Source organism: Polyodon spathula, chromosome 14 (genome assembly GCF_017654505.1).
Source record: "Polyodon spathula isolate WHYD16114869_AA chromosome 14, ASM1765450v1, whole genome shotgun sequence".
Classification (NCBI taxonomy): Eukaryota; Metazoa; Chordata; class Actinopteri; order Acipenseriformes; family Polyodontidae; genus Polyodon; species Polyodon spathula.
This window is the reverse complement of record NC_054547.1, coordinates 652,443-680,287: the sequence shown is the minus strand read 5'-3', so window position 1 is coordinate 680,287 and position 27,845 is coordinate 652,443. Positions and strand designations below refer to the sequence as shown.

At 41.9% G+C, this 27,845-nt stretch overlaps 2 protein-coding genes across 6 annotated transcripts in view; one reads left to right on the top strand and one right to left on the bottom strand.

Moving 5' to 3' along the window:
* LOC121326411 (ras-specific guanine nucleotide-releasing factor RalGPS2-like) overlaps nucleotides 1-27,845 on the top strand; it is a 59,521-nt gene that overhangs the window by 17,979 nt on the left and 13,697 nt on the right. For all 5 annotated transcript variants that reach the window (XM_041269666.1, XM_041269665.1, XM_041269663.1 and 2 more), the window contains 7 exons: nucleotides 78-215; nucleotides 492-599; nucleotides 789-839; nucleotides 6,624-6,707; nucleotides 9,184-9,273; nucleotides 9,560-9,652; nucleotides 10,570-10,696. In XM_041269666.1, coding sequence (XP_041125600.1) covers nucleotides 150-215; nucleotides 492-599; nucleotides 789-839; nucleotides 6,624-6,707; nucleotides 9,184-9,273; nucleotides 9,560-9,652; nucleotides 10,570-10,696 — 619 coding nt within the window. In that variant the 5' untranslated portion in view covers nucleotides 78-149. The remainder of the gene's footprint in view (nucleotides 1-77; nucleotides 216-491; nucleotides 600-788; nucleotides 840-6,623; nucleotides 6,708-9,183; nucleotides 9,274-9,559; nucleotides 9,653-10,569; nucleotides 10,697-27,845) is intronic.
* angptl1a (angiopoietin-like 1a) lies at nucleotides 12,912-27,401 on the bottom strand. Its single transcript, XM_041269667.1, has 5 exons — nucleotides 27,060-27,401; nucleotides 18,648-19,529; nucleotides 15,735-15,928; nucleotides 14,121-14,391; nucleotides 12,912-13,908 (listed from the first exon to the last, which is right to left on the bottom strand). The coding sequence occupies exons 2-5, from the start codon at nucleotides 19,468-19,470 to the stop codon at nucleotides 13,721-13,723; spliced, it is 1,476 nt and encodes a 491-aa protein (XP_041125601.1). The 5' UTR covers nucleotides 19,471-19,529; nucleotides 27,060-27,401; the 3' UTR covers nucleotides 12,912-13,720.

The window sequence follows — 27,845 nt, the reverse complement described above, 5'->3', positions numbered from 1 at the left end:
TCTGTGCATATGAGCAAGAAGAAAGTATATTTGAGACTAAAGCGTTCTTAATTACTGAATTGCTTTTACTCCTCTAGGCCAAGTGGATATGCTGCCCTGACAATGAGTTAACTGGTGCCCTGTTGCTGTGATACAAGGACACTGATGGTATGGGAATTATGGACCAAGCCAACGGGCAGTCGAGCGTTGTCCACTTCAGTGCTGCTGCTTCAGAGGTAAGTGACAGCTTTTAACAGGTGTGCAGCTCCTACCTCAGTAGAAAGAAAAGCCACTGAGCTGATTTAATTAAGAAATTAGAAAATAAAAGTAGAACTGTAATTGTTTTTAATACTGTAAAACAGTTTGTCATTTTATATTTGTCACGCCTGCTTGTGTTTTAATAATTTTTTTCTCCTTTATCGGAGACTTTGAAGATCTGCAATTGCAACTTGACCTCTGTGCTGTGCGGTAATTTTACATTAGAAAATGATGAATCTCTTGGGACTTTACAGAGAAGCAGCAGCTCCGAGTCCCTGAGTGAGAAAGGGTCCTCTGAGCTGAAGAAGAGTTTCGATGCAGTGGTGTTTGACATCCTCAAGGTGACGCCAGAGGAATATGCTGTAAGATTTCATTTTTTATTATTTATACTGTAAACCAAGCTAGCCAGTGTGTAGGGGTTCGAGGGTTTCTTTCATTCTTCTGTCGTGTGTGCATTTTCCTTACTCTGTCCTCAATCCCAGCTGGCTTTCCGCACTCCCTTTTTGGAATGGTGATTGATACTCTGTTTTTGTGTTTTTTTTCTCTTCTAGAGTCAGATAACTCTGATGGACGCTCCAGTTTTCAAAGCTATTCAGCCTGAGGTGAGTGGCAGGAGACTGGGCTCATCTTTTTGTCTGTGTGTTCATTAGTTTCCCGAGGCTGCCTGGTGAGCAGCACCGCAGTGCTTAGGCTTCTGCAATCTGCACAGCTGTTCAGCATGCTGGTGTTATTCCCAGGTCATCGTTCACGTGAGTCCTGTAGAAGTCAGATAACCCAAGGCCCCAGAATGGCTTTCCTGGCTTTTATAGGCATCACTTGACCTGACACATGATGTGCTTTGTGACCTAGTCTTGATATTTTAAAATCCAAATGCTCATGTTTAAACTTTCCAGCCTCAATCACTATGAATTTCAACCTAATTGTTTTGTAAACTGCATACTAGACCCTGCCTGACTGTTTTCAATGGCTGGTGTTGTTCTTGGATCTAACCACTAGAGGGAAGTACACTTCAAGACTTGATGCACAGCTTATGAAAGGCTTTCTGCTGCTGTATGAGAGCACCAGCAGCAGTGTTGCTCAGCTGGACTGGGATAGTGTTAGCAGGGCAGGGCAGGGCAGTTATCCCTAGAGCTTTAAAGAATAGCTGTGCTTCATACATACAGAAACCAAACTAATCGGCGAACTAACCAGCCTCCTGATTGCCATTGCTTAATTTGGCTGAAGTCACACAGGTGTACACTTCAGCATACGAGGTATATGTTTAAGTAGGGCTGCGTTAGCGTCTGCTGGCAGCGTTGCTTCTAAAATGGCTACTGCGCTTATATTTACTTGGATACGGGATGCTGTTCAGGTTCTTAAAGGATAGTCCATCCTGTATTCTGTTTGTGGCGTGCAGGCTTCTGCATTCTTCACTGTTAATTAGGGGTAGCTATAGGCACTGGAAAGTATACAACACAATAGCTGGATTTACAAGCCGATAAGAACAGAGACAAATGCCAAGGTTATTATCTCGTCAGGAGACTCTTATTGCTGAGTGTTCTTCATGGGCCCCTGTGGTCATACTGTACGCGACTGAAAAACTTTGACTTTTTAGTTTTTTAGCTTGCTTCAGAGGATGTCTTGTTCTGGTTTGTTTTAATAGTCTCTTATATTACTGTCGCTTTACAAGACGTCTGCTTTGCCTTCCCAGATACATTACAAGATTGCACTGTTTGTGCGGCTCGCACAGATTTGACTTAAACAGTTGCAACTCGACCTTTTTATCTCTGATAAATACTCTTCTATAAACATATTAAACCCTAGAACTATTAATTGCATACTTTATGTGTGTTTTTTGTTTTTGTGTATGCGCACAGTTTTCAAATTAAACACAGCAGACTGTATGATTTAAACTAGGCCTTACTGGCACAGACTGCAACCCCCTCTTTTGCTGAAGGTCACACACATGGTCTTGTTGCCGCTAGGCTGGAGTAAGAGTGCCCTGCAGGACATGGAGAGAAAAGGTACCAAGAACCAGCAGTTCAAAGCATCTGCATATCTGAATTAGTGAGAAAAGGAGGATCGTGATGTTTCTAAATTGAATAACAACTATGAAAATGGTCCTGGTCAGCACTCCTTGCAAATGCAACTTTGGGTAGGAAACAAAGCCATTTTATCCTGTAGCAATATTATAAACCAAAAATATGGCTGCAATGTTACAGCAGAATTAGTGGTTTGAGAAATCATTACAGTAGGCCAAGCTAACCACATGATCGAGCTGTCTGTGTTACTGCAATCCACACTTACTATTCGAAGCTTGATTTGACTGTAGACTGTACAGCCCATAGCTAAGCTACCCAAAGTAGTGCCTAAATTATCAGGTCTTTACTAAGCCAGATATGTGGTTTAAAATGTGTTTTGCTTTCTGCATGGATATCCTTGGCCAAACCAGCACTGTAGAGAAAACAAGAAGACTTCAGCAGAAATGTGAGATTCATTGTAGCATTCTGGAATAAGGAGAGAATATTTAGTGTTACTGTTATTTGATGTGGTTTGAGGCACATATTCTTTTGGGTAAGAAAGTGTGCTTTACTACAGTAGCACTGGTAGAAGTGTCCCTTTTTTCTGTTATCATCTAGCTGCCAATGAGTGATATCTGGAACTCCTTTGCACGACCTGTACTGCTCCTCAGAGCAGGTATATAGAGCTCCAGCTTACTGTGGCAGTGTGTTCAGATGCACATATCCATTTGTCTGCTACTAAATTCCTTTGGGAGACCAGTGTGTGTATTCAAGCACACAGCTGCTATAGAGGGTTTCTGTTTTATTTATTTATGAATGTATGTATGTGTGTGTTTATTTTTCTTGAATCTATTAATTCACTGTACTATAGCACATATTTTGGGACATGTTTGGTCTCCTTACAGATTAGAGAGAGCAGTTGTAATTTTTTTCTTTTCTTTTTAATAAAGAGCTCCCTGGTTTGTAATCTTCATGGATAAGTAGTACAGTATGTTACATCTGTGGACTTGGCTGGAGTCCCTTTCTTTCTGTCTAAAATAAGAAATGCAGTCTATGGGAGCATCCATGCTTAAGCAAAGATTAGGCTGACAGGGGTGAAGGGGCTTTGCTCTTCCCTCAGCTGTTCTATGAATCCCAGATTGCTGATAGCAGCCAGTGAGTGTGCCAGGACGTCTCAACAGTGCAGTTTGATCCTTCCCTAGAGAGAAAGAACAAAATCAACTTCTTTTTATAATAATGTGTAGATCAGAAAGCTGACATTCGTGGATTATGGGGGCATTTGTAATTAACATGCATGACCAGGACCAGGGAGAACTAATCAAATAGTACTAATTCTAGTAGCCCATGGCAAATTGAGTAGTACATAACCATGCGGAATTCCAATGCAAACAAGGTAATCTTGCAGAACAACAGTTACAGATGCAGAGTCCCTTTTTTATTTTTCCTCCTGTGCTTTAGTGAATAGGGGTTAAGAATACTGGCTGCAAACTCTGCACATGATGTTTTTGTTAGGGAATTTTAAAAGCGTTCCCCCGCTTTCTCATGGTGGAGCTTGCACCGTCTCTGGCTAAAGTTTCCGATCCTGCTGCTCTCTGGTTCAGATTTATAATGAAAACGCACATATGTTTTAAAGTACTGTGATGGTACTCAATGTCACAACATCAAATAGTAAATAATAAGAAAGCTGTGTGCCTTTCCCAATTCTGCAGTTAGCATTACACACTGTGCAGTCCATATTGTTAAATATATAAGCACTCTGTTACCACTCTGGAGACAAACCACTACAGCTAGCCTTGAATACCAGCAGCCTCACTGTGCTTTTAATCTCTACCATTGTCCTTATGTTGAACTGATGTTCAGCCAACAAAATGATTGATGGCCGATGATTATATTGCTGTATGTGATGACAAAATTCGTCTTTAGGTTCCAAGCCAGATTTCTCTTCCATGTTTTGGCATATTTTACGCTGTGTTCGGTCTTGTGTGTGGACCTTTTCAAAGGAGGATTGTGCTACAGTCCTGTCTTGCATATTGATCTTGTTTAATAAAACGGAGAGCATTTTATCACAGCACCGCAGTCTGGCGTTTTTATTATTGGGAATCATGTCAGTTTTGGCAACGGCGCAGCACAGCATTTGTTTGCAGTTTCATGGTGTAACCAATGAAGCATGCTGTAAACAAACATCGCTGTCATGTCTCTGCATGTTCTGGGCGCTCTGGGAGACAGATTGTCTGCTTCCGTGGAATTAAAGGTGTCTGCCAGATGCCTCCTTCTCTAAGCAATAGCATATGCACTAAAATAGGAAAAAGCAGATTTACAGTAATCTCATCAAACTAGTTTTATAACGGAATACGTTTGTCTGGAATTTAATTCTGGTGAAACGTGTGTTTATAAGGTTTAAAGATTGGAGCATAGGAGCTAGTGATGGCTCATGAGGTTATGCAGCACATTGAGCTGTTAGACATCGATGACAGGGGTGAAACAAACTGCTTCTGCCCTTTTGCAATCCTATCTTGAGTTGAATGTGGGTCTGTCATGATCAGCTGATTTACAGAAACTGCCGTCTGTCCTTCCCAGATGTAGAGTGTGAGCTAGTTGGCACAGCCCGTGCACCATGGAGCCCCAAGTCAGTGTGATTGTTTAAAGTCTGTAGTTGTGTTCCAACTGATTTGCATGTTGTTCTTCAGCAGTCTTTTACTGTTCTTTATCCTAGTTACAAAGTGCCTGCCTTTTCACTTGCGTTTCATGAAATGGGAAAGGACTCTACCTTGACATTTATTCTTTAAAACCCAATAATAACACGTAAAACAATCACAGGAGAATATAACAATTGGCTCAATAAAGGAATTGTCAATTGCATGGTTTCCTTTTTTGTTAATAATATAAGTAAATGGATTTGCCTTCACTTGGTTATGCAGAGCATCTTCACCTGGAATGCATTCAATAAGTAAAGTGATGGTGAAAATGCAGGTACCAGGAGCTAGTGCTGGGAATGCTTCTCCAAGTCATGGGGTTTATAGCTGCAGTCTGAAGAACGGTCACATTTTCATATGAACTACATCTTTACATTTACTCTGAATTCATTCCGTTGTCAGCTCTCTAACCCTTTTAGATCGAAGGAATGTTTTGCACGCAGCATCGCTCTGGAAATATTATATGTCACCTTAAAAAAATAAATAAATAAAATTTAAAAAGTGCAGTGAACTTGAAGGTGTTTCTTTTTCCTGTACTTTTTTTTTTTTTTTTTTTACCGTATTTTGCAAATCACTCAACCAAGTGTCGCTACGCTTCATATCGAACGGATTTTACCGTTACTAGGGGCGATGTGATATAGGCTACAGTGTGTTTTTTTCACAGTTACTACAACTGATTGTCTGACCAGTTTAAAGTTAGCCAGTCTAATATTGAAAACTGGTTTTGAAGACCATCTTGGAAACTTTGCAAATTCAGTTTAACAGTTACAAGGAGTTGGCTGGGCCAAACTTAAACAAAACCGTGCTTTTGGTGTACAATTCATCAATCACCTCCACTGTGTGCCAGTGGACAGCAGGTCCAACACTTCCCCTTCCAAGCTGCTGAGGCTCTGGGGAAGAGCATGGCTGAAGATGATGAATTCCGCTTAGATGAGATTTTCCTACAGTTACATCACTGCTGTGTCCTCAGATGTTTGGCTGTCTTCCCTGACAGGATTGCAGGCAGATGTTCGCCCTCGGCACAGTGAATCTGGCCACTGCAGCTCTTCTTTGTAATATAATGTGACTTCGTAACCTGCTACTCTGGGGCTGGTTATTGCATTGAAAATGTATTTTAACACTGAAACTTTCCTGGAGCAGTTGTGTATCCTGCCAGGCTGCACATATTTGATGTATCTATCATTTTAGAATTTCTATTTTTAAAACAAGCCTAGCTATAAATATTGAGATATTAAGTGCAATTCATTGTTGAAAACGTTATTCCTGTTTTGAAATTTCTGAAATTGCACTGACACGTGTTTGTTTGGGTGCTTTATTAATGGAACATAAACATTTAAGGACATTCATACTTCCGTGTAGTAAACCCTATTGAGCAGGTTAAATAAATAAATAAAATCAATCTCTCCACTTAATTCTCCGACCTCAATGAAGTACAGTCCCTCTTTCAACCACGACATTGCATCACAATGGGTCTGTGCCCAAGCTCTGATCCCTTTGAGGCGTGAGTGCGTGTTCAGAGGGTTAGCTGCAGAGCAGTGTTGTAATAATACTTTGAGGCTAAGGATGTACAGTAATAGCATCTCAATGTGCTGTCAGCATATTAACAGTGAGTTATCGAATCCTGAAATAGCGTGGGAGAACAATAGTGAACTGTCTTTTTTTCTAATATAAATGTAATGTCTGTTTTTTTCAGGAGCTGGCAAGTTGTGGCTGGAATAAAAAAGAAAAGTACAGTTCTGCACCTAACGCTGTCGCCTTTACAAGGAGGTTTAACCTTGTAAGTGAAAGCTTTCATCTGCTTTGCTTTTTTTTATTATCTGTTCCTGGCTTTAATTCCCCTGGACTCCTGAAATGTGCGTGTGACATTTGTATCGCTCTATATCTCATTGCACATAGGCAAGTGGCACTGTTTTGAGTAATGTGCTTTGGGGAAAAAAATATGAAAGCTGTTAATGAGATCAATGTACATTTTGTTTTCTTTAGCCTTTTGCCTTTAGTGCATGATCTCCAAGGTAAACATGACATGGCGATGAAAGCTACAGTATGTAAGAGCTGCATGACTGCTTTCGCCAGTCCTTTCGTCTACACTGGCGCACTGCCACCCGGAGCTCTGAAACCTTTACAAGTGCCGTGGCCGTGTGGAAGGCTTCGGACTATTATTTATTCACTCAATAGCTGTATTGTAGGGACCAGCTCTGGAGCCCTTTTTGCAGGGTTATCCAAAATGAATGGGATTCAAGAGTGCATTGTTTGAGATGGGCAGCTGGTCACATAACTGCTGCCCAATAAGAATGGTGAAAAAGGGGCTAACAGGTACTTTACAGTGCCCTGTTGTTTCTTTTACAAGCTATGCTTACATTTGAAACCTTACCTTGTATTACTAGTAAGAATGTGTTGTTTTTTTGTTTTTTTTTAATGAAATCAATACACTTGAGTGTACAAAACATTAGGAACACCTTCCTAATATTGAGTTGCACCCTATTTTGCCCTCAGAACAGCCTCAGTTCGTTGGGGCATGGACTCTACAAGGTGTCGAAAGCGTTCCACAGGGATGCTGGCCCATGTTGACTCCAATGCTTCCCACAGTTGTGTCAAGTTGTCTGGTAGTGGATCTCTATTCCGAATAGCTCGTTCCATCTCATCCCACAAATGCTCAATTGGATTGAGATCTGGTGATTGGGCAGGCCACTGCAGTAAGCTGAATTTGATATCATGTTCGTGGAACCATTTCTGGACAATCCTAGCCTTGTGGCATGGGGCATTATCCTGCTGAAAAAATCCATTAGCAGATGGATACACTGCTGCCATGAAGGGATGCACCTGATTGGCAATGATGTTCAGATATCCTGTGGCATTCAAACGTTGCTCCATTTTTATCAAGAGGCCCAATGCGTGCCATGAAAACACACCCCACACCATCACACTACCAGCCTGCAGTGTTGACACGTGGCATGATGGATGCATGTACTCATGTGGTTTTCTCCATACCCTAATCCTCCCATCAGCGTGAAACAGCAGGAACCGGGATTCATCAGACTAGGCAATGTTTTTCCAGTCCTCCAGTGTCCAGCGTTTTCATTCCTTTTATTAATAAAGTATGTGTAACCAAAACCAGACTGCATCAGCCAGTCATTGCTTTAGAACTAGCAAGAAACAGCTTAATTCGCCTCTGCCTTGCTCTTTTTCTTTCTTTCTTTCTTAACATTTTCTTTGAATATTTGAGAAACTGAATCCAACACGGTTCTCTTATTATAATAGTTTCCCATTCCTCGTCACAGAGGATGACATCCAGCTGCCTATTGTAGAGCAGGGGGCTTCGTACAGTATGTTGGCTGAAATTGTTGCCCAAGTGTAGCTATGTGTGCTACGTCCCTACCATCCCTTCTCCACCACAGGCTGTCCTCTGTCATATTCCTCTAATTATTACAAGTGGTTCTGAAAAGCTGATCTCATCTTCACTCGGCCAGAACTCTTTCTCATCCGTCATTTGGATAAATCTACTGAGATGTGAACATCTCTCACCCCCTCCATCGGCTTCTGCCAGCTGGTCCACATTACTCACATCTGGTTTCCTTTTTCAAAGTATTCGCACAGCATTTCTGCGTTCTGAGCAATTGGAACAGATTTTTCCTCCCCCTGATGTTACCACATCAGGAGACATGTTCCTTAGCGACAAGAGCCTGGTGTTGAATTTAAGTGTGGAACGTAGCTGTTGCAGAATTCATTCAGTTGGCGAAAGTAAAGTCCATAACTTCTAGAAAGTGCACAACAGTAGAGTTTGACAACCTTTGGGTGAAATCAGCTGTTTGAAAAGGCTGGGAGTTTTCCTACTTGGCTTTTTACTGATGAAGTATCTATCTGAAAAATATTTTAACGTGTGGCTCCTTAAAAAACACTTTGTGCTGACATGTGTATAAAAACCCAGGGGTGCTCACAGTGGTGTATTATTTAATGTAGCTACGTGTAGTTTTTAGACCGTCAAAACTGTGGAAGGAGCTGTGGACCGCTGGTGCAGCAATACAGGTGTTAATGGAAGCAGTTTCCTCGGTGCACAGGGAGTGTAAAACCCTTGAAAAGGTTTTCTTGCTGTAGCCCCTGATTAACAACAAGCAGCAGACAGTGTCAGTGACCTGGGCAATACACAATGAAATGGTACATGATGGCTGGCTGGTAAACCGATAATCTGAGGTCATCCTGCCCTAGGAGGTTTTCAATTGGCCCCAAAGTTTACCACTGTGTATTTTATCCTGCAGGTCACCTTCTGGGTGGTTCGGGAAATTCTTCACGCACAGACACTGAAAATAAGAGCAGAAGTGTTGAGTCATTATATTAAAACAGGAAAGGTAACACTTCTTTTTTTTTAAATGGATAAATTCATTAAAATGAGGAGATATTGACTATCCTGTGCAGTGAGCTTTTTCTGCATTGTTTTCACGAGGAATCTTTAAAACAGTATGTTTAATATTGTTTTTAACCTAACCCTTTAGACATATTGGGCTGTGGTTTGTAATTGTTCTTGGAAAGTTTTTAAGTTGTTAATTGGTGTTCCTATCAAATGCCCTATATGTACTGTGTCCCTAATAAGCACTCTGCCAGTACATCTCATTGTGATCTGTTTGTATCTTTCAGAAACTCTGTGAGCTCAATAATCTCCATGCACTGATGTCTGTAGTGTCTGGTTTGCAAAGCGCACCGATCTTCAGACTAACCAAAACGTGGGCAGTGAGTACCAGCACTCTGTTTCATTCCCAGTCTAATATTGCTCTGTTTCCTGATTGTAATGTGTGTGCCGGGGCATGTAGTATAGTGCATGCCTTGATTCCAAGCCTAGCAGTGCTTTGATTCCATCTGCCTCATGAGCGCACTCCCCTGCCCCTGTTACTGCCCCTCTCCTCGGTGCACACACTGGATCAGCTTCACTCCCGTGTCCCTGTGTTACTGCCCCTCTCCTCGGAGCTCACTGTGGATCAGCTTCACTCCCCTGCCCCTGTGTTACTGCACCTCTCCTTGGAGCTCGCTGTGGATCAGCTTCACTCCCCTGCCCCTGTGTTACTGCCCCTCTCCTCGGAGCTCACTGTGGATCAGCTTCACTCCCCTGCCCCTGTGTTACTGCCCCTCTCCTCGGAGCACACACTGGATCAGCTTCACTCCACTGCCCCTGTGTTACTGCCTCTATCCTCAGAGCACACTGGATCAGCTTCACTCCCCTGCCCCTGTGTTACTGCACCTCTCCTCGGAGCTCACTGTGGATCAGCTTCACTCCCCTGCCCCTGTGACTCTGCCTGATGAGCTCACTGTGTATGCAGCTGCTTCTGATGCATTTTAAATAGTGCTGCTGCCAGCTAGAGAGCTGTCACTGGATAGCGATGTAATTCTTGGTGCACACCAGCAGCACACTGCTTTTGTTCCTGGTCCTTTCCAAGAACAGAAACAGATACCCAGTTCATAACTTTTGGAACTTGGTCTTGCTAGGAATTAAATAAAAAAAAAAAAAAAAAAAAGTCTAATTTTTTTAATTAATATTTTAAAGCAAAGCTTGTGCCATATTTCTCTTAAACATTTTAAGGGCTACATTTGTTACTAGTTTTATATTGTCATTTTATTTAAACGTTTTCTCCTGTATTCTTTTTCGTTTTCAGCTCTTAAGTCGGAAAGATAAAACTACCTTTGAAAAATTAGAATACCTGATGGCTAAGGAAGATAATTACAAACGGCTCAGAGAATACATCAGCACCTTGAGCATGACTCCCTGTATCCCTTATTTGGGTAAGATCAATGAAGCAATAGAATGTTTCAAATGATATTTCCACATCATCCTCAGGGATCAGCTGTACCAGCTGTGCTCAGAGCTATGCTGTATCTGCTTATGGGGAAGCTTTAACGCTTGGAGTGCTGAATAAATACATGATTCATGGAGAAGTAGTTTGCAGGTTCTTTTTCTTGGTACTGGCAGCACAGCCTGTGTCCAAGAGAAATGCATAGAAAAGCACAGAATATAAAATAACAAAGACATTAATCCTAGGTAGTTTCTTTTCTTTGTGTGTGATAGATATAGATAGACCGATTTTGATAGATATTTTGTTCTTTTTGTTTTTTTGTGCTACATTCATAACTCCTGCATCTGCATAGAGCGGGGATTTCTCTGAAGGCTGTTTGGGAGGGCTTAGTCAGTCTGGCATTCAGGAGAGGAAAAAGCTGCTCTCCCTGTCGTGCACCATCTCTAAAATGCATTAAAATCGCTGATTTATTCTTCTCATAAATTTGTTATAGTCCTAAAGGGACGATCAGGCTTTTGGCAAAGTCAGCATTTACTCTTCAACAGGGAGAGAGCCGTGTGTTTCTTATTCTGACAGGACAGCTGAGTTTTAACTAAGGGACATGGTTTTAACAGGTAAAGTACAATTGTGTGCCGGGTGACTCTCACTGGCAGACAGCTAGTAATCCAGCAGGTAACCTTTCTCATGCAATGTACGCTGTCACAGATGTAGATGTACATGTGGTTCTTACCTTTACACTTGCACAAGAGGTTGATGTCAGCTCACTTATCACAGGGGATAAACTAGATATTTAAATAAACAATATGTATTTAAATAAATGTGTACCATAAGTTTTTATTCATTTAAAAACTATAAGGCATTACCTATTGGTCTAGTGCAGATCACTAGATACATTTGTTTAGATGGATTAATTAACAAAAGTAACTGAGCAGTTAAGCGCTGTGCTCTCTCCTGGCTCTTGTTGTGGACTTGCGCTCCTTTTTCAAACCCCCACTGTGCACTCCATCTGGAACGCTCGTTCCAAATGGAAATCCTGCCGTAACTTCAAATGATATTGATTGCAGCATCCGAGGTTACACCAGGGGGGAAATATTGAAAGGCAGAAGTTTAGATATTAGAGTCGTAACTGAAGAATAAAAGCCAGTATTTACAGTTTGCAGGCAGGTTCATTTGATATTGATTAGAAACACTTGTATCTGGAAGCAGGTCTGAGCATAAATTCTTTACAGTCGCAAGACATCGTTAAGGTTAAAATAAGTAAGTGCCTCCTGGGCATGACAAGTTTTTTGCAAATTCTAAAATACATTGTCCAGATTTGACAAATTAAGCTAATGTTACATTCCCTGTAGTAACTCCTGGGAGAAGTAGGAGATTCACTAGAGCTCTGTTTTTATTAGAGGAGTTAAACCCCATACCTAACTGTGGTATTTGTATTTCCACTCGCTCATCCTCTGAACTGGTAGCACAATGTCAAGACCTTAATTGGAATCTGCTGTTTCTTTGGAACACTGTGCACATCCCTCCTGAAATTCAATATTCCCCCTTTGTAGTCTTCCTGGAATTTATTGGACTTTTGTTTTTATTATCATCCATTACTTATAAGCACTCACTTGTGCTGGATGTAGAAATACTAACAGAAACACATTTTGGTTTGTTTTAGTATTTTTATATTTAAAAAAAAAATAAAAATAATAGTTTTTGCTTGCCACCTGTGCCCTTCTAGATTAAGTCAGTGTGTTGCTTGCTGGTTGTCTGCTGCACAGCGGTACTTTGGCTGTACAGCATGTTCCTCCTAGTATTACTGCATTGCATCTTCTAAAAACAAGTATGTGTGACCTGATTCTCCTGGTATGGAATGATTGCTTCCTGTTGTTGAGTGCAGTCAGATACTAAGATGCAAAGTGTTCAACAGTGACTTTGGTATCTTTGGTATCTTTTAATACTGTGTGTTGCTGTTTACATTGATGCATTTCTATAGGAGGCACACATTGAGTGAGGTCTCATACATATTGGTTTTACAAATAGAGGTAATAACAAACTGTATCATGCAGAGGTTTAATTTCATATCGCTGCCAAAATAAACAAAATGAAGAAATGGGGTGTTCGTCATTTTAAAATCTTTTATTTTGTGATTGTATGTGGAGGCAGAGTTGGCATTTCCGTCCATCTCCTGTCTGTGGGGTCTCTGTCTTGCTTGTGATGGGGGGGGGGGGGGGGGCTGCGACTGGGTTGGAAAGTACGATTCGTTTACACAATTTACAACATCACCGGAAGAGTACAAACACAATCAAGCATGAGCTGATAAATAACTCCAAAGGGACGATTGCAAGCATGACAAACCAGGCCAAATATATTTACATACCAAGCCAAGCATAGTGTAGTTGAAAGTGCTGAACATTGTTTGGGATAAAACATTTAGTATTTTATTTTATTTAAATATTTGTGGTTTTTAAGATACTTTAATATAAAAACAACAAAACATCAAATGCCCATTTTTTCCCCAACCTGTTTCATTCCTAGGATGAATTACAGGTGTTTTAATCTTTTTGAAAAGCATGTCACAAGCATGTAGGAATCTTTGTGTGTGTACGTGCGCGCGTGTGTGTTGTGCTTGTGCGTGCGTGCATGCATGCATGCGTGTGTGTGTGTGTGCATGTGTGTTGTGTGCATGCGTGCGTGCGTGTGTGTGTGTTTGTAATTTCCTCTAGCAGAACTCTGGTCCTCACGGAGGCTCCACAGCACCCAGCCCTGGGTGGGAGTGGGGAAGTTACTGTGATAATGAGCAAAGGCCAGTCGCTTTGCTTCCAGCAGAAGAGCTTGTAGCCTGAATGATGTTCTCTCTCTGGAACAGTAATCCAAATATATCACATTTCCATCAGGAGGAGTACATAGTTTTATTCATTTTAATTTATATTTTTTGAAGATGGTTGTACTTGTATAAAACATGTATAGAGGAAGGAAGGGAGGGGGGTATTATTTCGGCAAGTTGATGCTGTTGGATAGTCTCCACTCTTCAGTCAATGGGTCTGATCATCATTTGAACCTCCTTCAGGGAGTAGGAGCCCCCGCGGTACTCTGCCCAGTAGATCCCGTCCTGGAACTTGCTGCGGTAGTGCCCCCCGCGGTACCACACCCCGTTTAGATTGGACTGCGCACACGAGTTGTACCACCAGCCGCCCTTGTGGAAATGGGCACAGTTACCTAGAGACAAGGAAACCGGAGAAACGTTAAGGGTGTGGTATTAAATGAGCAAACCTGAATACACAGAGGTTACTTGCAACATAGTCTTCTACAGCATGATTCCAGAATGAACCAAAAGGTTTTTATTTTTTTATGTGTGTGTCACACGTGTGTAGCATGGGGAAGGTTTCACCCTGGATATTAGGCTAACGGAGGATCTGATGTGTTTTTACCTGAGAAAGCGTCCTTGTCCCTGTCCAGCGTAGTGAACTGCTTGCCATTGTGCAACATGAGCGAATCCCCGGCGTTCCCTTGGTACGTGCCCAGTCGCAGCCGATAGAAATCGCTCTCGGGCTCCAGGTGGAAGCTGCTGTACTCGGCGTACACCTTCTTGTCTGTCCAGTCCTCCAGCTCGATCAGCAGCCTATAGCTCCCCTGCTTCGCCAGGTTGTAGATATTCTCCAGACCCAGCCAGTATTCATTGTCGATGTTACCAAACCCTTTCTAAAAGGAAGTAAACACTTAGTAATACTGTACAATATCTGGAAGTTAAACTTGTTGTGAAATGATTCATTTATCTTACGTATTTAGTATTGGGTATTATCACTTTAGTATATTTTGGCTCTGCAGTAGGGCTAACGCTGCACTTGTGATCTGCAGTGACTGGTATATAGAGGGTTAAATCATACTCTTCCCAAGCCATCGTGACCTCTTTCTTGTAGCCTTTAAAGTGTTCTGGTATCGTTACAATAGGTGTTCCCCTTTGTTTGGAAACTTTTGAGTGTTGAATCTTTCAATGATTAGCACATGCTGTTTTTAATTTTCAATTATGGTTTGTCATATTCCTGCTCATGTTGTGTACGAAACCACTCCATTGTTGATGATAATAATGGAATCATTCACAAAAGGAAGGTCACAGACTTTTGAGACGCTATGAAAACAAATCTGTAAAAGTAATCTGTCTACTTGATGGATCTGTGCTGGCAACTATTTAAAGTGTTATTGTTCCAGAGTGTATTTATTTGACATGTTTGACATTTTCATATTCTCATAAAAATGTGATCCAGTAAAGACTGCTAACTGTCCTTCATAGTATATCGTGAGTCTCTTAACTCTGATCCAAGGTCAGAGAGTAAAACAGATCATCTGTTAATTTTCTCGTTTATATGAGAAACATTAGAGGCTCTCAGTGGCTTCAAGGTCAGGAAGTCAGAACGGTTTAACACTACAGAAGGTTAACAGGAAATGTGCAAATGATCGCACCCCCACGCAGTGGCTTTATTGACCAGAGCTTAGTCCTCATTCCCCTAACAACACCCCCAGAAACATTGCCCACTTTGGAAATAATACCAAACGCTTGTTTGAATCTTAGAGGTAGAATGTATTTAACTGGCTGAAATGGTGATTTTTTGAATCGCTCATTTGAAATGGTTTACTCCCTGAAACACTAAGCACAGTGCTTGACAGGTTGATTGCAGGGCAGTATAGGCTAAATAGTCGTACTATATTTACTTTGGTATTTTGTCCAGGCTAGTTTATCATCTTTTTTTTTTTTGCATTTTAAAAAATTATAATTTGCCATGGCTAGTCTTTCTCTTTACACTGCACAGATGGGAAGTTGTGTGGTGTTCTGAAGAAACCACAATAACCACTAGAAGAAAATTAAAATCTGAATCCTCCCCGCCCCCATCTGATTTCTCAGCCTGTGTAGTTTTCTGACATGAAGTAGGTGGTTTGTACTGATGTATAGTAATGTCTGTGTAGTATTGTTAGTTGACCCGTTTCATGAGCGTATAGGACAGTGTTACACATGTCATGGTGTCGGAGGGAGGAGGTAGTACAGTTACCTTGTAATTGTCCCAGTTCCTGAAGAAGTTGACTGAGCCATCCATCCTGCGCTGGATGACTGTCCAGCCCCCGTTGTCCAGTCCGTGCTCGCACCACACCTGCATCCGCACATCACTGTTGTCAGGTTTGATCAGATAGATCCCACTGGTTGTATAGCCAGCCTTACGGACGTGGTAACAGTCTTTAAAAGGGCCTGCAGGACATGGAGAAAGGGCTTCAGAAAGACAAGCACCGGAGCCACTAGTAATTAAATAAGCAATACTGTTGAAAAAGTGTCCATGCTATAAAGAATCCATGTTCAAGACTTTTGTGAAGCTGGTAATATTCATTAGCCCTTTGTTTTGAGAAAAATGGAGAATGTTGACAGTGTGGTTCTCGCTGTGTCCTCTCTTCATTTCACGAAAGGCAGGAACTAGAACTCGGTGCCAGCACTTGTTCATAGCTGATTAAATATGATATGTTCTCAGCTCGTTTCTGCAGGGGGAGTACTTTCACAAGCAATCTCATTCAATGAATCCTGCCTTTGGTAAGTAAGAGCTGGTGGGGTGATTTACTCTTTTGCTCTAGAGGTTGTTTCTTTTTAGTCTTCATGCTATCCTGTCAGAATGATACCTACAGTAGTACATGTTGCCCCTCCTGAATATCCTGACTTGTGGAAGGAATCGGTCCGGGAGCTTCTGGCTGCTGAGTGCAGTGTGCTCGGCCACAAGGAGTTTACTAATCCTTCTCCTCTCGCATTACTTGGCTGAGTCTCTTTAATTTATAGCCTTTCTCTGTGTTTTTTAGGAACAAGAGCAATTTTCTTTTTCTGTAACACTCCTAGCTGTTGAACTCTTTCCATCCAAAGATATTGAAAGTGAGCCAAAGGAAGTGTAGAAGAAACAGATAGTCTGCACTTGAGCCCTCCTGGATGGAGTAGATATGTGGAGTAAACAAACACTGCACCCCTCTTTACAATCAGTAGATATGTGGAGTATACAAACACTGCACCCCTCTTTACAATCAGTAGATATGTGGAGTAAACAAACACTGCACCCCTCTTTACAATCAGTAGATATGTGGAGTATACAAACACTGCACCCCTTTTTACAATCAGTAGATATGTGGAGTAAACAAACACTGCACCCCTCTTTACAATCAGTAGATATGTGGAGTATACAAACACTGCACCCCTCTTTACAATCAGTAGATATGTGGAGTAAACAAACACTGCACCCCTCTTTACAATCAGTAGATATGTGGAGTATACAAACACTGCACCCCTCTTTACAATCAGTAGATATGTGGAGTATACAAACACTGCACCCCTCTTTACAATCAGTAGATATGTGGAGTATACAAACACTGCACCCCTCTTTACAATCAGTAGATATGTGGAGTATACAAACACTGCACCCCTTTTTACAATCAGTAGATATGTGGAGTATACAAACACTGCACCCCTCTTTACAATCAGTAGATATGTGGAGTATACAAACACTGCCCCCCTCTTTACAATCAGTAGATATGTGGAGTATACAAACACTGCCCCCCTCTTTACAGTCAGTTTGGCTTGTATTGAGGTGCTGCACTGTACCAGTCATGTTTGTTGGTGTGATGCATTTACAACTGTTGGTCAAACTCTTCACTAGGATTGGCTGTTGGGGGGGTGTAAACAGACAGGCTCACATACACACTGTAACATGCTTGATTGGAGAATGGCTTTCATATCATTAGGCTGCTTGTGTGCAGAGTAACAGAGAGGGGGTTCAGCACATTTTTTACAGTATGTATATATGTATGTATCAGACTGATCACATTCTGTATCGTTTAATTCACAACAGATGAAGGTACTTGATGCAATAAGTGATTTAATGCAATACAAAATTAATCTCTTTTTCTGCCCTGTTACGAAAAGTTCAGACATAACAGAAGTCTAGACTTGGAACACATTCCTGCCTTTTGGCTTTGCAATAGTAAAAGAGATTCAATGACTTTGACTTTTCCAATCAGTATTATAATTTAGTGTTTCAGTGACATTTGGAATTTCCTTCTGATTGAGTTGTGGTGAGGTTAAAGGTTTTACATTTTTGAAAGAGTGTACACATCTCTGTAGTTTATCTTTTTAGGTGTGGCTTTTCATATTTTTATGATGACCAGTTTGTTTGTTTTTTTTCTTTTTTTTTTCTTTGAGTACCTTTCCAGATGTGTTAATCTGAAGGTCGTGAATAGAGCTGGGCATCGGCCCAAGACAGTCCAAGAGTTTTCTTTGGAGCTGCGTTTAAGAGCCTAACGCAAGGAAATGCTTGGCTTGTTCAGGCTAATGATTAACTAAAGGTTTTTTTCCAGCTTGTACAGTCTCTTAAAGGGCCTCAAGATGGCTTCCCATGTTCCTGCATGGACCTCTCAGAACTACATTTCCCACGATCTTCCTGCTCACATATGGGACATACATGAGGATGATGGGAAATGTAGTTCTGAGAGGTCTATGCAGGTACATAGGAAGCCATCTTGAGGCCCTATAAGAGGATGTAGAAGCTGGGAAAAAAACTTTAGCAATTTAAAAGTTTAAAAAAAGTGGTCAAAATGTAAAAAAAAAAAAAAAAATTAAAACAATACACACACCTTACGTAAACAGTTGTAGCAACACATGGGAACATGTAACACAGTAAAATGAAACGGTCCTAATGTGCTATAGAGACATTGCACAGCAGCTACTGCAGGCTTTGGAACCAGCACTGAGGCACAGACTATGAGACAGCCTGCAGTTACATCTAGCCTCTTCCAGCAAGCTGTTGGGCTTGTGAATCTAATGATAATGGTATTAAAATTAATCAGAAGGATAGATTTGCATGTTTTAAAGTGCTTCAGGATTGATCAAATCATCTCATGGTGTTTCATCTAACAGAAAAGGCGTGTGTGTGTGAGCTTACCGTCGGAGATGGCCGTCCCCTGTGCAGGGGGGATCCCCAGAGCCACGGAGGTTGGGGATGGGTCCATTCGGTTCCCCCTGTCACTGGAGTAAGCCTGGTTCTGGTCCCTCTGGATCTCGTTGCCACCATACAGGCTGCTGCTGTAGCGATTGTTTGGGGGGATGTGCTCGGGCACCACCTGCACCAGAGGAGGCATGGCAGGGAGGTCCTTCCTGGTGTAGGTGTGCATGCACTGCTCCTCCAGCATGGTGATGATTACTGACTGGTTATTGACCAGCCCAGCCAGCTCCGCATAGCGCTGCTGCAGATCCTTGTAGCGGCTGCCCATCTTGAGCATCTCAGAGGTGACGTTGAGGATCTTGTTCTCCAGCTGGGAGATCTCCAGGGAGTTGTCCCTCTTGCGGATGATCTCGTGCAGGAGCTGCATGTAGAGTTGGGTGACCCTGGAGTTCATGTTGCGGCTCTCCTTCCTCAGCAGCTTCATCTCGTTCACAATGTTTCCGTCCACGTCCACCACCAGCTGCAGCGTCTCAATCTCCCTCTTCTGCTTGGACAGGATCTCCTTCAGGTCCTCCAGATCCATGCGGGTCACGCGCTCCTTGTCAGGCACCGGCCCCTTGGCGTTTGCGCAGATGGGCCCTGTGATCTTCTGCTGGGGGATCAGGAAGGTGTACGAGCATTTCTTATTGATCTCCTCCTCGTCGGTTGACCTGGGGTTCCTCCTGTGTGGTGATGCACCACTAGTTTGTAAATGCAGTTTTCTGCATTCTACCCAGGCTGACAGATAAAATATTGCAAAGAAAGTCCATGTCAGTGGCTTCATTGTTTTAATTTTTTTTTTTTTTTTACAAAATGATATACTGTAGTTGGGGAATGATAAATCTGAAATGGAGAAATAAATAAAGTCAGCAGATATATTTGCTAGCCAAGGAACATGCAGAATCTGCGTACTAATTGGGTCATTTTGCATTTTTTTAATAAGTCTGCATGTGCTATTTGAAAAACAATTGTACTAAAAAATCAAGAAGCCTGAGTAAAACAAGGTGTAATCAAGACAAGCTGGAGGCGTCTGTCTGTGTGACGTTGTGGGTCAGCAAAAAGCAATTTGTAACGACCCGAATCAAAACAAAAATCTGTCTCTACCAAATGCAGTCAGTACACTTGTGAAAGTCTCGTATTTTGCTTTCGCTCATGTATACGTGTTTTTACATTCACCCACTAACCCCCAGATATGCCTGTGTTTTGGTGTCGCTGTGTTAGAACTGCCCTCAGTATGAACTGCAAAGCCACAGACAAGCTGTTGTGATGTGCTTGTTTCAGCACCAGTCTGACTTTCTCAATGTGGGCCAGGGGTCTTCCTCCCCGAACACATACGTTATTTAACAGCTCAGACCACACTGCGGTGGGAACATCTGCCATGCACCAAAACCCAAATAAATGCAAAACACATCCAGCTCCGATCCCAAGACCTCAGGATAATTCATATTTTTACACTCTTAATAATGCAGAGGTGAATGCCTCCACGTTGAGGTACTGGTTCATTGTTTATTTAGAGTGGAAGGCTTCTCTCATGGTAAATAATTATTGTAATTGGCTGCATAGTCCATAGTTTTGATTTGATATTTATTTATCCAGAGTACATTCTTGGGATCTTGGCAGGGGAAGCCATACAGCATAAAAACAGCCCAACGTGAACCCTCCGTGGAGCCCATCATTCACTGCTGTGCCAGGTAGTGCAATGGCCAGCCAAGCCAGTGAAGCTGTGCTGTTCCCTGCTTCTGTCAGGCTTGGGTTACAGCTCATTTCCATTACCACACAAACTCAGCTGATGGCTGTTTCTGCTGTTGTTTTCCCAGTGAAATAGAAACAAGGACGCGTTTCACTTTACTGTTTAGTTTGGTTGTCTTGATTTGGTAAAATAAGATTTTTTTTTTTCTTTTGGGGGGGGGGGGGGGGGGTCCTCTGTGGATTTCCGTCATATATGGTTTAATTTGAGCTGACACCATATTGCATGTAAAGGATGTACAGAATCACATCTGATGGGTTTTTAAACCCTTTGGCACTGGCATTTCAGCATGAACACAGTGTGAATTCCTAACAGATGTCGAAAATTCTGGGCTAGCCAAGTGGGGGTTACTTTGAATTCTCGTTTCTCAAGGACCCACATTCACATGTACTTCAGGGTCCTCAGTACTAGTCCTTGAAACTTGCTAGTCCTTATGTGAAGTTCCTGAGTCAGAATCAATCGGTACATTTACATGACAAAGCGTTTTCCGAAAACTGATTTTCTTAAAACGTCACTTTTCTGTGTTTACATGATTAACGATAGAAAATCTAATTAGAATTCAACTGTATATGTGGATTGAAGTTTTCGGAAAACGCAGGATATTTTTGCATACAAAGTACTGTAGTAGCCGAAATGCAGTTTGAAGACCGGACATTTCTGCGATAGAACGGAGACCAATCCAATATAGTGCTTTATCTAAGTGTCAGGTCTTAAGTTCAAAGATTACAGTCCTACACGTCATTTCAGATTCCCCACAATGTGCAGTCCGCCTTTCCAACAGCTCATCCTGTTCTATATTACCAGTTTCTTTTGCAGACATTATTTTAAATTATCACATCATTTTAAAGCTGGAAAACGTTTGCTGCTTCGCTATGGGCTATTAGTATTAAGAAATACATACAGATTTTAACAAAGGGAAGCATGCAAACTGCAGGTTATAATTGTTTTCTCTGTTTTGTAAAGCCACGTGCAGGAATAAAGGTCAAAGTTTGCACATGTGCAGTACGCTATTGGAAGAAGTTTTCCGAAAGTGTTTTGACATTTAGCTAGGTGTGATGCGATATTATTGTTATTATTATTGTTATAATAGTAAAAAACACTAGTGGGGGCTTTGAGTAAATTATAGAAAAATGCAACATTTCTAAGACTCTTGCTCAGCAGTGTAATATATACATATACTGTAAAACAAGAGCTGTTTGCTAATTTAGCGTTTTAAAAACAAATCCGCAAAATTACTGTGCCATGAAATATAGTATTTCGTATATTAAAAGAAAAAGAAGCAGAAACATTTATTGCAGCAAAAATCCTGTTTTACTGTGTGTGTAATATATATAATATACACACACACACACACACACACATGTACCAGTACGTGTAAAGATTTAATACATTCACAATTAGAGTTCTGCTCTTTATGCATATGGTATGCCTCCAGATATTTGCAGCATTCCCCTCGGAACACTGTCGCCTTGGTCAGGAAACCTCCATTAAACCTGTTGCTAGCTGAGTGCAGACGTGCCAAACCCATATTGAGTCCTGTTACCTGCAGCCAAAGATCACATTGCCCAACAGCATGACTTGGTAATGGCTTTTTTACGTTCAGCCAAGTTGAACGTTTACTATGACGTGTGGCTGGCTATATGTAAAGGTTTTTTTTTTTGTTGTTTTTTTTTTAAGAGGTGAAATCTAGTAAGTGTTTACATTTGTAGAATTCAGACTTGTAATTTACTGAGCTGAGCTTCAAACAAGAAGGAAACAAGCAGCAGATAGGGAGCTGTCTGAATGAGAACAAGAGGAACTTTAGCTAGGTGTGATGCAGTCACATCAGGAAAAAGGGTTAAAAAGGAGGCTTGACTGTTTACTGCATTGCTGTTGTCCAGCCCGGATGAGGCTTGACTGTTTACTGCATTGCTGTTGTCCAGCCCGGATGAGGCTTGACTGTTTACTGCATTGCTCTCTGGCCAGCCCGGATGAGGCTTGACTGTTTACTGCATTGCTGTTGTCCAGCCCGGATGAGGCTTGACTGTTTACTGCATTGCTGTTGTCCAGCCCGGATGAGGCTTGACTGTTTACTGCATTGCTCTCTGGCCAGCCCGGATGAGGCTTGACTGTTTACTGCATTGCTCTCCAGCCAGCCCGGATGAGGCTTGACTGTTTACTGCATTGCTGTTGTCCAGCCCGGATGAGGCTTGACTGTTTACTGCATTGCTCTCCAGCCAGCCCGGATGAGGCTTGACTGTTTACTGCATTGCTGTTGCCCAGCCCGGATGATGCTTGACTGTTTACTGCATTGCTCTCCAGCCAGCCCGGATGATGCTTGACTGTTTACTGCATTGCTCTCCAGCCAGCCCGGATGAGGCTTGACTGTTTACTGCATTGCTCTCCAGCCAGCCCGGATGATGCTTGACTGTTTACTGCATTGCTCTCCAGCCAGCCCGGATGATGCTTGACTGTTTACTGCATTGCTCTCCAGCCAGCCCGGATGATGCTTGACTGTTTACTGCATTGCTCTCCAGCCAGCCCGGATGAGGCTTGACTGTTTACTGCATTGCTCTCCAGCCAGCCCGGATGATGCTTGACTGTTTACTGCATTGCTCTCCAGCCAGCCCGGATGATGCTTGACTGTTTACTGCATTGCTCTCCAGCCAGCCCGGATGAGGCTTGACTGTTTACTGCATTGCTGTTGCCCAGCCCGGATGATGCTTGACTGTTTACTGCATTGCTCTCCAGCCAGCCCGGATGATGCTTGACTGTTTACTGCATTGCTCTCCAGCCAGCCCGGATGAGGCTTGACTGTTTACTGCATTGCTCTCCAGCCAGCCCGGATGAGGCTTGACTGTTTACTGCATTGCTCTCCAGCCAGCCCGGATGATGCTTGACTGTTTACTGCATTGCTCTCCAGCCAGCCCGGATGAGGCTTGACTGTTTACTGCATTGCTCTCCGGCCAGCCTGGGTGATGCTTGACTGTTTACTGCATTGCTCTCCGGCCAGCCCGGATGAGGCTTGACTGTTTACTGCATTGCTCTCCAGCCAGCCCGGATGAGGCTTGACTGTTTACTGCATTGCTCTCCAGCCAGCCCGGATGATGCTTGACTGTTTACTGCATTGCTCTCCAGCCAGCCCGGATGAGGCTTGACTGTTTACTGCATTGCTCTCCAGCCAGCCCGGATGAGGCTTGACTGTTTACTGCATTGCTGTTGTCCAGCCCGGATGGTGCTTGACTGTTTACTGCATTGCTCTCCGGCCAGCCTGGGTGATGCTTGACTGTTTACTGCATTGCTCTCCAGCCAGCCCGGATGATACAAACTGCTTTGAAGAGCTTTAATAGAGTGCAGATGAAAGGAGCCTCAGAATACCACAGGAACGCAGTACAGGCACATGGCAGATCACAGAGAAACGAACAAGACTCAAAACCGCCCAAATAACTGACAAAAACAAAACCTAAAATAACATTTAAACAAGCAAACTGCATCTAAAAAAACATTTACTGGAGTTGGTGGTGTTCATAAATGTTACCAAACTAAACTTATTTTTGAGAGAGGGGTGACACACCCCTTCATTCCATTCCAAACTGTCAGTGTTTAAGTTTGGTTCACCCCCTTTGTTACCCTAAGTACAATATTATCCACGTCTGGTGCGTCCAAACGTCGTGGATTAAAAACTCCATTCATGACATTGTGAAACGCTTTCAAACTCGCACACCCCTGCCAATGTGTTATTGTTGAAATGTTATCCTCACAAAAAGATGCATTTAATTTGCATTTACATTTTTTTTTCTTTAGCGTACAAACTATAATATACTGATATGGGCCACTGTGGGCTGTAAGAAGATGTTTGTTACCAAAGTAATAGAAGAATGTGGATTTCCAAGTTAATTGGTATGTCCTCTTTTTTTTTTCCTTTTTTAAAGCATGTTTTAAAGATAAACTCGTAATGTCTTCATTATTAAATGGATGCACATACCATGTATCTAGTGGTGAAGTCCGATGTGATAATCTGTTGTAGAAATCTGTGCGCTATCCATCGTAAAAGGAGCTACTGTAGTCTTTCTGGCAAACACGAGCATTTGCTAATTAGAGAATCTCAGGAAATCCGAGCTGCACTTCGGAAGCTAAGCAGTATTCATATGTAAATATTTGTATTCATTTGAATGTTTAACTAATAGCTTTGCTGGTTTTGTGGAAACAACTGGAGCAATGACATCAGATATAACGGAAGAACAGAGCTCCATATTTGTGTTTTTGAAGTCTACACACATTTAGTTCATGAGCGTATGCTGAGCACAAGTATTTCTTTCTCTGGTTAGAACTCAATTAAAAGCTTAATTTAATTGAATCTTTCTTAAAATGGAAACTGTCCTTTTAAATGTCATTCTGCACATGAGTGGTTGCTCCTGAGGAGTGGAGAGCTGTGCAGTGTTATCCTTTAATACTGCACTAAAACCAGGTAGCATTGGAAGCATTTACAATTACCAATTAAGTGTAATGAGGCATGATAACCAGTACTCTCCAGATACATGGACGCCAACAAGTCTTGTCAGTTTACCCTTAATCTGAAATCTGGTTAATAAAATAACCTGTTCTGTTGAGGCTATTTGTGCTTGGCAAGACTCCCAGAGCCTGACAGTGGTCTTTTAGTTTGGTAATGAAAAGTACAAAAGTACAGAAATATCTGTGGTTCTTGTGTTCAGCCAAGTCTTCCTTAATGACACGAGTCACTTGTGTTCACTGTTATACACAGAGACGTCCATTTACACAGCATTTGGACCTCATTTGTGTTTGTAGTTTGCACTTCAGCCAAATCTAGGTAAACCAGAAGAACCAAATTTATTGGTTTACATTTTCTAAACACAAAAGGCTGTTCATGTACAGCAGGATGACCGTGATTTTTACAGCTTGATTTTTAGACCAGCACAGTAATTACAATGAGATTTCCTGTAAGGAGAACATGCAGCACCTCACCAAACAGGTTACAGTATACTCTTTCCAGTATGTGAAGAGAGCTCACTGAACTGAGGGGACTGGAGTGCCGTCGTATTTAAACGCTGTCAGGTTTCAAATTACTAATTGGATAAGTGACAGGGTGCTTGGATAGAAAAGGAGGAATTGAATCCCGAGGTGTATTTCTGCTGCGGTCTGCTTTGTGAATAGGACATAATAGATGTATGGAGATGAACGGGTGACTGGAGTGTGAAACTATAGAGCGTACCTGTTCAGTTTAAATCTTTGAACTGTGAAACAGACCCAGTTGTCACAGTAAGCGCTGGTATCCATTTTGTGGAATACAGTAATAGAGTACATGATTTTGGAGGGGAAAGGTGAAAACCTGCAAGTCATTTTTCACTGATTGTTACAAAATTCTTTCAACATGTGCTTCCAGTTATCTTGCTGTGGAGGCTTTTTTTTTTGCAGAGAATGCAGCAAATGCCCCATTGTTGTTTCTATTTCTGAGAGTCATTGTTGGGTTGCACATTTTAAGTACTCTAACAGGACAATCGGATATTCAAGGTGAAAACACAAAGCATGCAGTGTTAGTTAAATCAGAAGAAAATTGTACCTAACAAATTTCTTACTTAAATTTAAAGAATATCTATTGAAAAATGAGAATTCTCAAACAACAACATAATGAGGGATGAAGAAAATGAAACTGTAACTGCGTGAGGGGCCTGGTGATCTTAACAAATAAATGAAAATAAAAACGCAGACCATGCGTGGTGTTTAGAGTTCTAGAGAGTTCCATTCTCAACACAGCTGCTCCTGCCTGAGAGGGCAGTCATTGTATCTCCAGTCACAGGAGATACGGTTTCTCAGGGGCCTCTGTCCCCCAGTCAGCAAACAATCGACTCCTGCTGACAGGACAGACCCACTGAGCCATGACACCAGATAGTGCTGGTTGGCTGCATGTGTGCAATCTTTTTGTATGTTACCCGTGTGACTATATATATATATATATAATGCTAGATAGCTAGGTAGATATAGCATTGTGTAGAAGCTTGCGATATTACATTTAAAAACACGCTCTTCAGTATTCTGTGCCACTAGTAGTAAAATGACTTATAGGAGTGTGGGCTGTTTGAAAGTGAATGTGCCGGCAGCATTTCAAAGATGTGTCTGGGAATGTGCACTGCCCATTGCTGCAGAGTTAGTCCCTAAACACCCAGCACACAGGGATTTTATTTTATTTTGAAAGCAAAACTACAAAGATACAATCAGTCGCACTAAGACATGGGAGTAAGCGGTTCCATTTTATTTATTTTTTTAATTGTTGCCCTTTTAAGAAAAAAAAAACAAAAAAAAACCGCACACACACAGATGCTGATGTTGGTAAATCACTTACTGCCCTCCCTACTCCTTCATACTGTTCTTCCAAAATAGGAATCCTATTTCCAGAATTGGTTAATAATTCCATTAAAAGATTTGTCTGTGCATTGACATTATTGGCCTGGCTCCCTCTCTTTATATGCAGACTGTTATAAACAGGACTGTTCAGCACTGCAGGTTAGAAATGAGAATGGGTGGTTATTGTTTGACCCGGTATAAATATTTCAACCAAGTAATAATAAATACTCTCTTTTATATAAAGCAAGTTCTTTTAATATGAATAGAAAATGCAAGTTGATACAAACCTGTCCGTTCGCCCAATTTATTTCACTTCTGTTTTGATTTCACAATGCAGACTGCTCCTGTGATGTATATTTGCTAGTCCCATACTGTCAAATCCAGTAAAGCACAGTGTTTCAGGGTTGCATAGCGTTTATCCGTACAAGGTGGAGCGGATTTAGAGAGCTCTAATCCACCGGAAACCAGCGGCACTGGGCTGCCTTCCCCTCGGCACTGCAGAGATCCAGACGTGGCTCTGGGCATTCACTCAGTTATGCTGACATTGTTCTCCACAGACTCCTTACGCTGTGCAGAACAGGAGCCGGTACTGAAGGGCTGAGCAGGGTTTCTTGGTAACAGTGTTTTTTTTTGTTATTTTTTCTCCTTTAAAAAGCTAAAGCACAGGGGGTGGGGGGGTGGGGGGGGGTTGAGAGTTCTGACCGCCTCTGATGTCATTACTGCATAAACTGATCGTGCAGGAAACAAAAACAAACTCCTCCTCGAGTTCCTGAAAAAGAACCCGACTCTGAAACAAGGAGTGATTGTATACACATCAGAAGAGGTATTGAATGGGCAGGGGACTTCCTTTTCTGCTGTTTTAATGGAATGCCTCTTGCAGGTCTGGACTGGAAATTCATGTCATGTGCTCTCACACTACCTAGTTTATTTCTTCATTCTTATCTTTTGCCCTGTCAAGTTTCTGTTTTTTGTTTTTACTGCACAGATTTTTTGTTTTATACTCCTAAAAGGGGGTAGAGAGTCATTCTTCACAGAAAATAATAATAATAATTGAGCATTGAGAGAGAGACCTC

Bases quoted from the DNA above. Each gene is read 5' to 3' on its own strand.
- angptl1a (XM_041269667.1), bottom strand. From the start codon at position 19,470: ATGAAGCCACTGACATGGACTTTCTTTGCAATATTTTATCTGTCAGCC. The intron at 15,929-18,647 runs GTAAGCTCACAC...CATGTCCTGCAG, and splicing joins GGGGACGGCCATCTCCGACG to GCCCTTTTAAAGACTGTTAC. The intron at 14,392-15,734 runs GTAACTGTACTA...ACTTCCTTTTAG, and splicing joins GGAACTGGGACAATTACAAG to AAAGGGTTTGGTAACATCGA.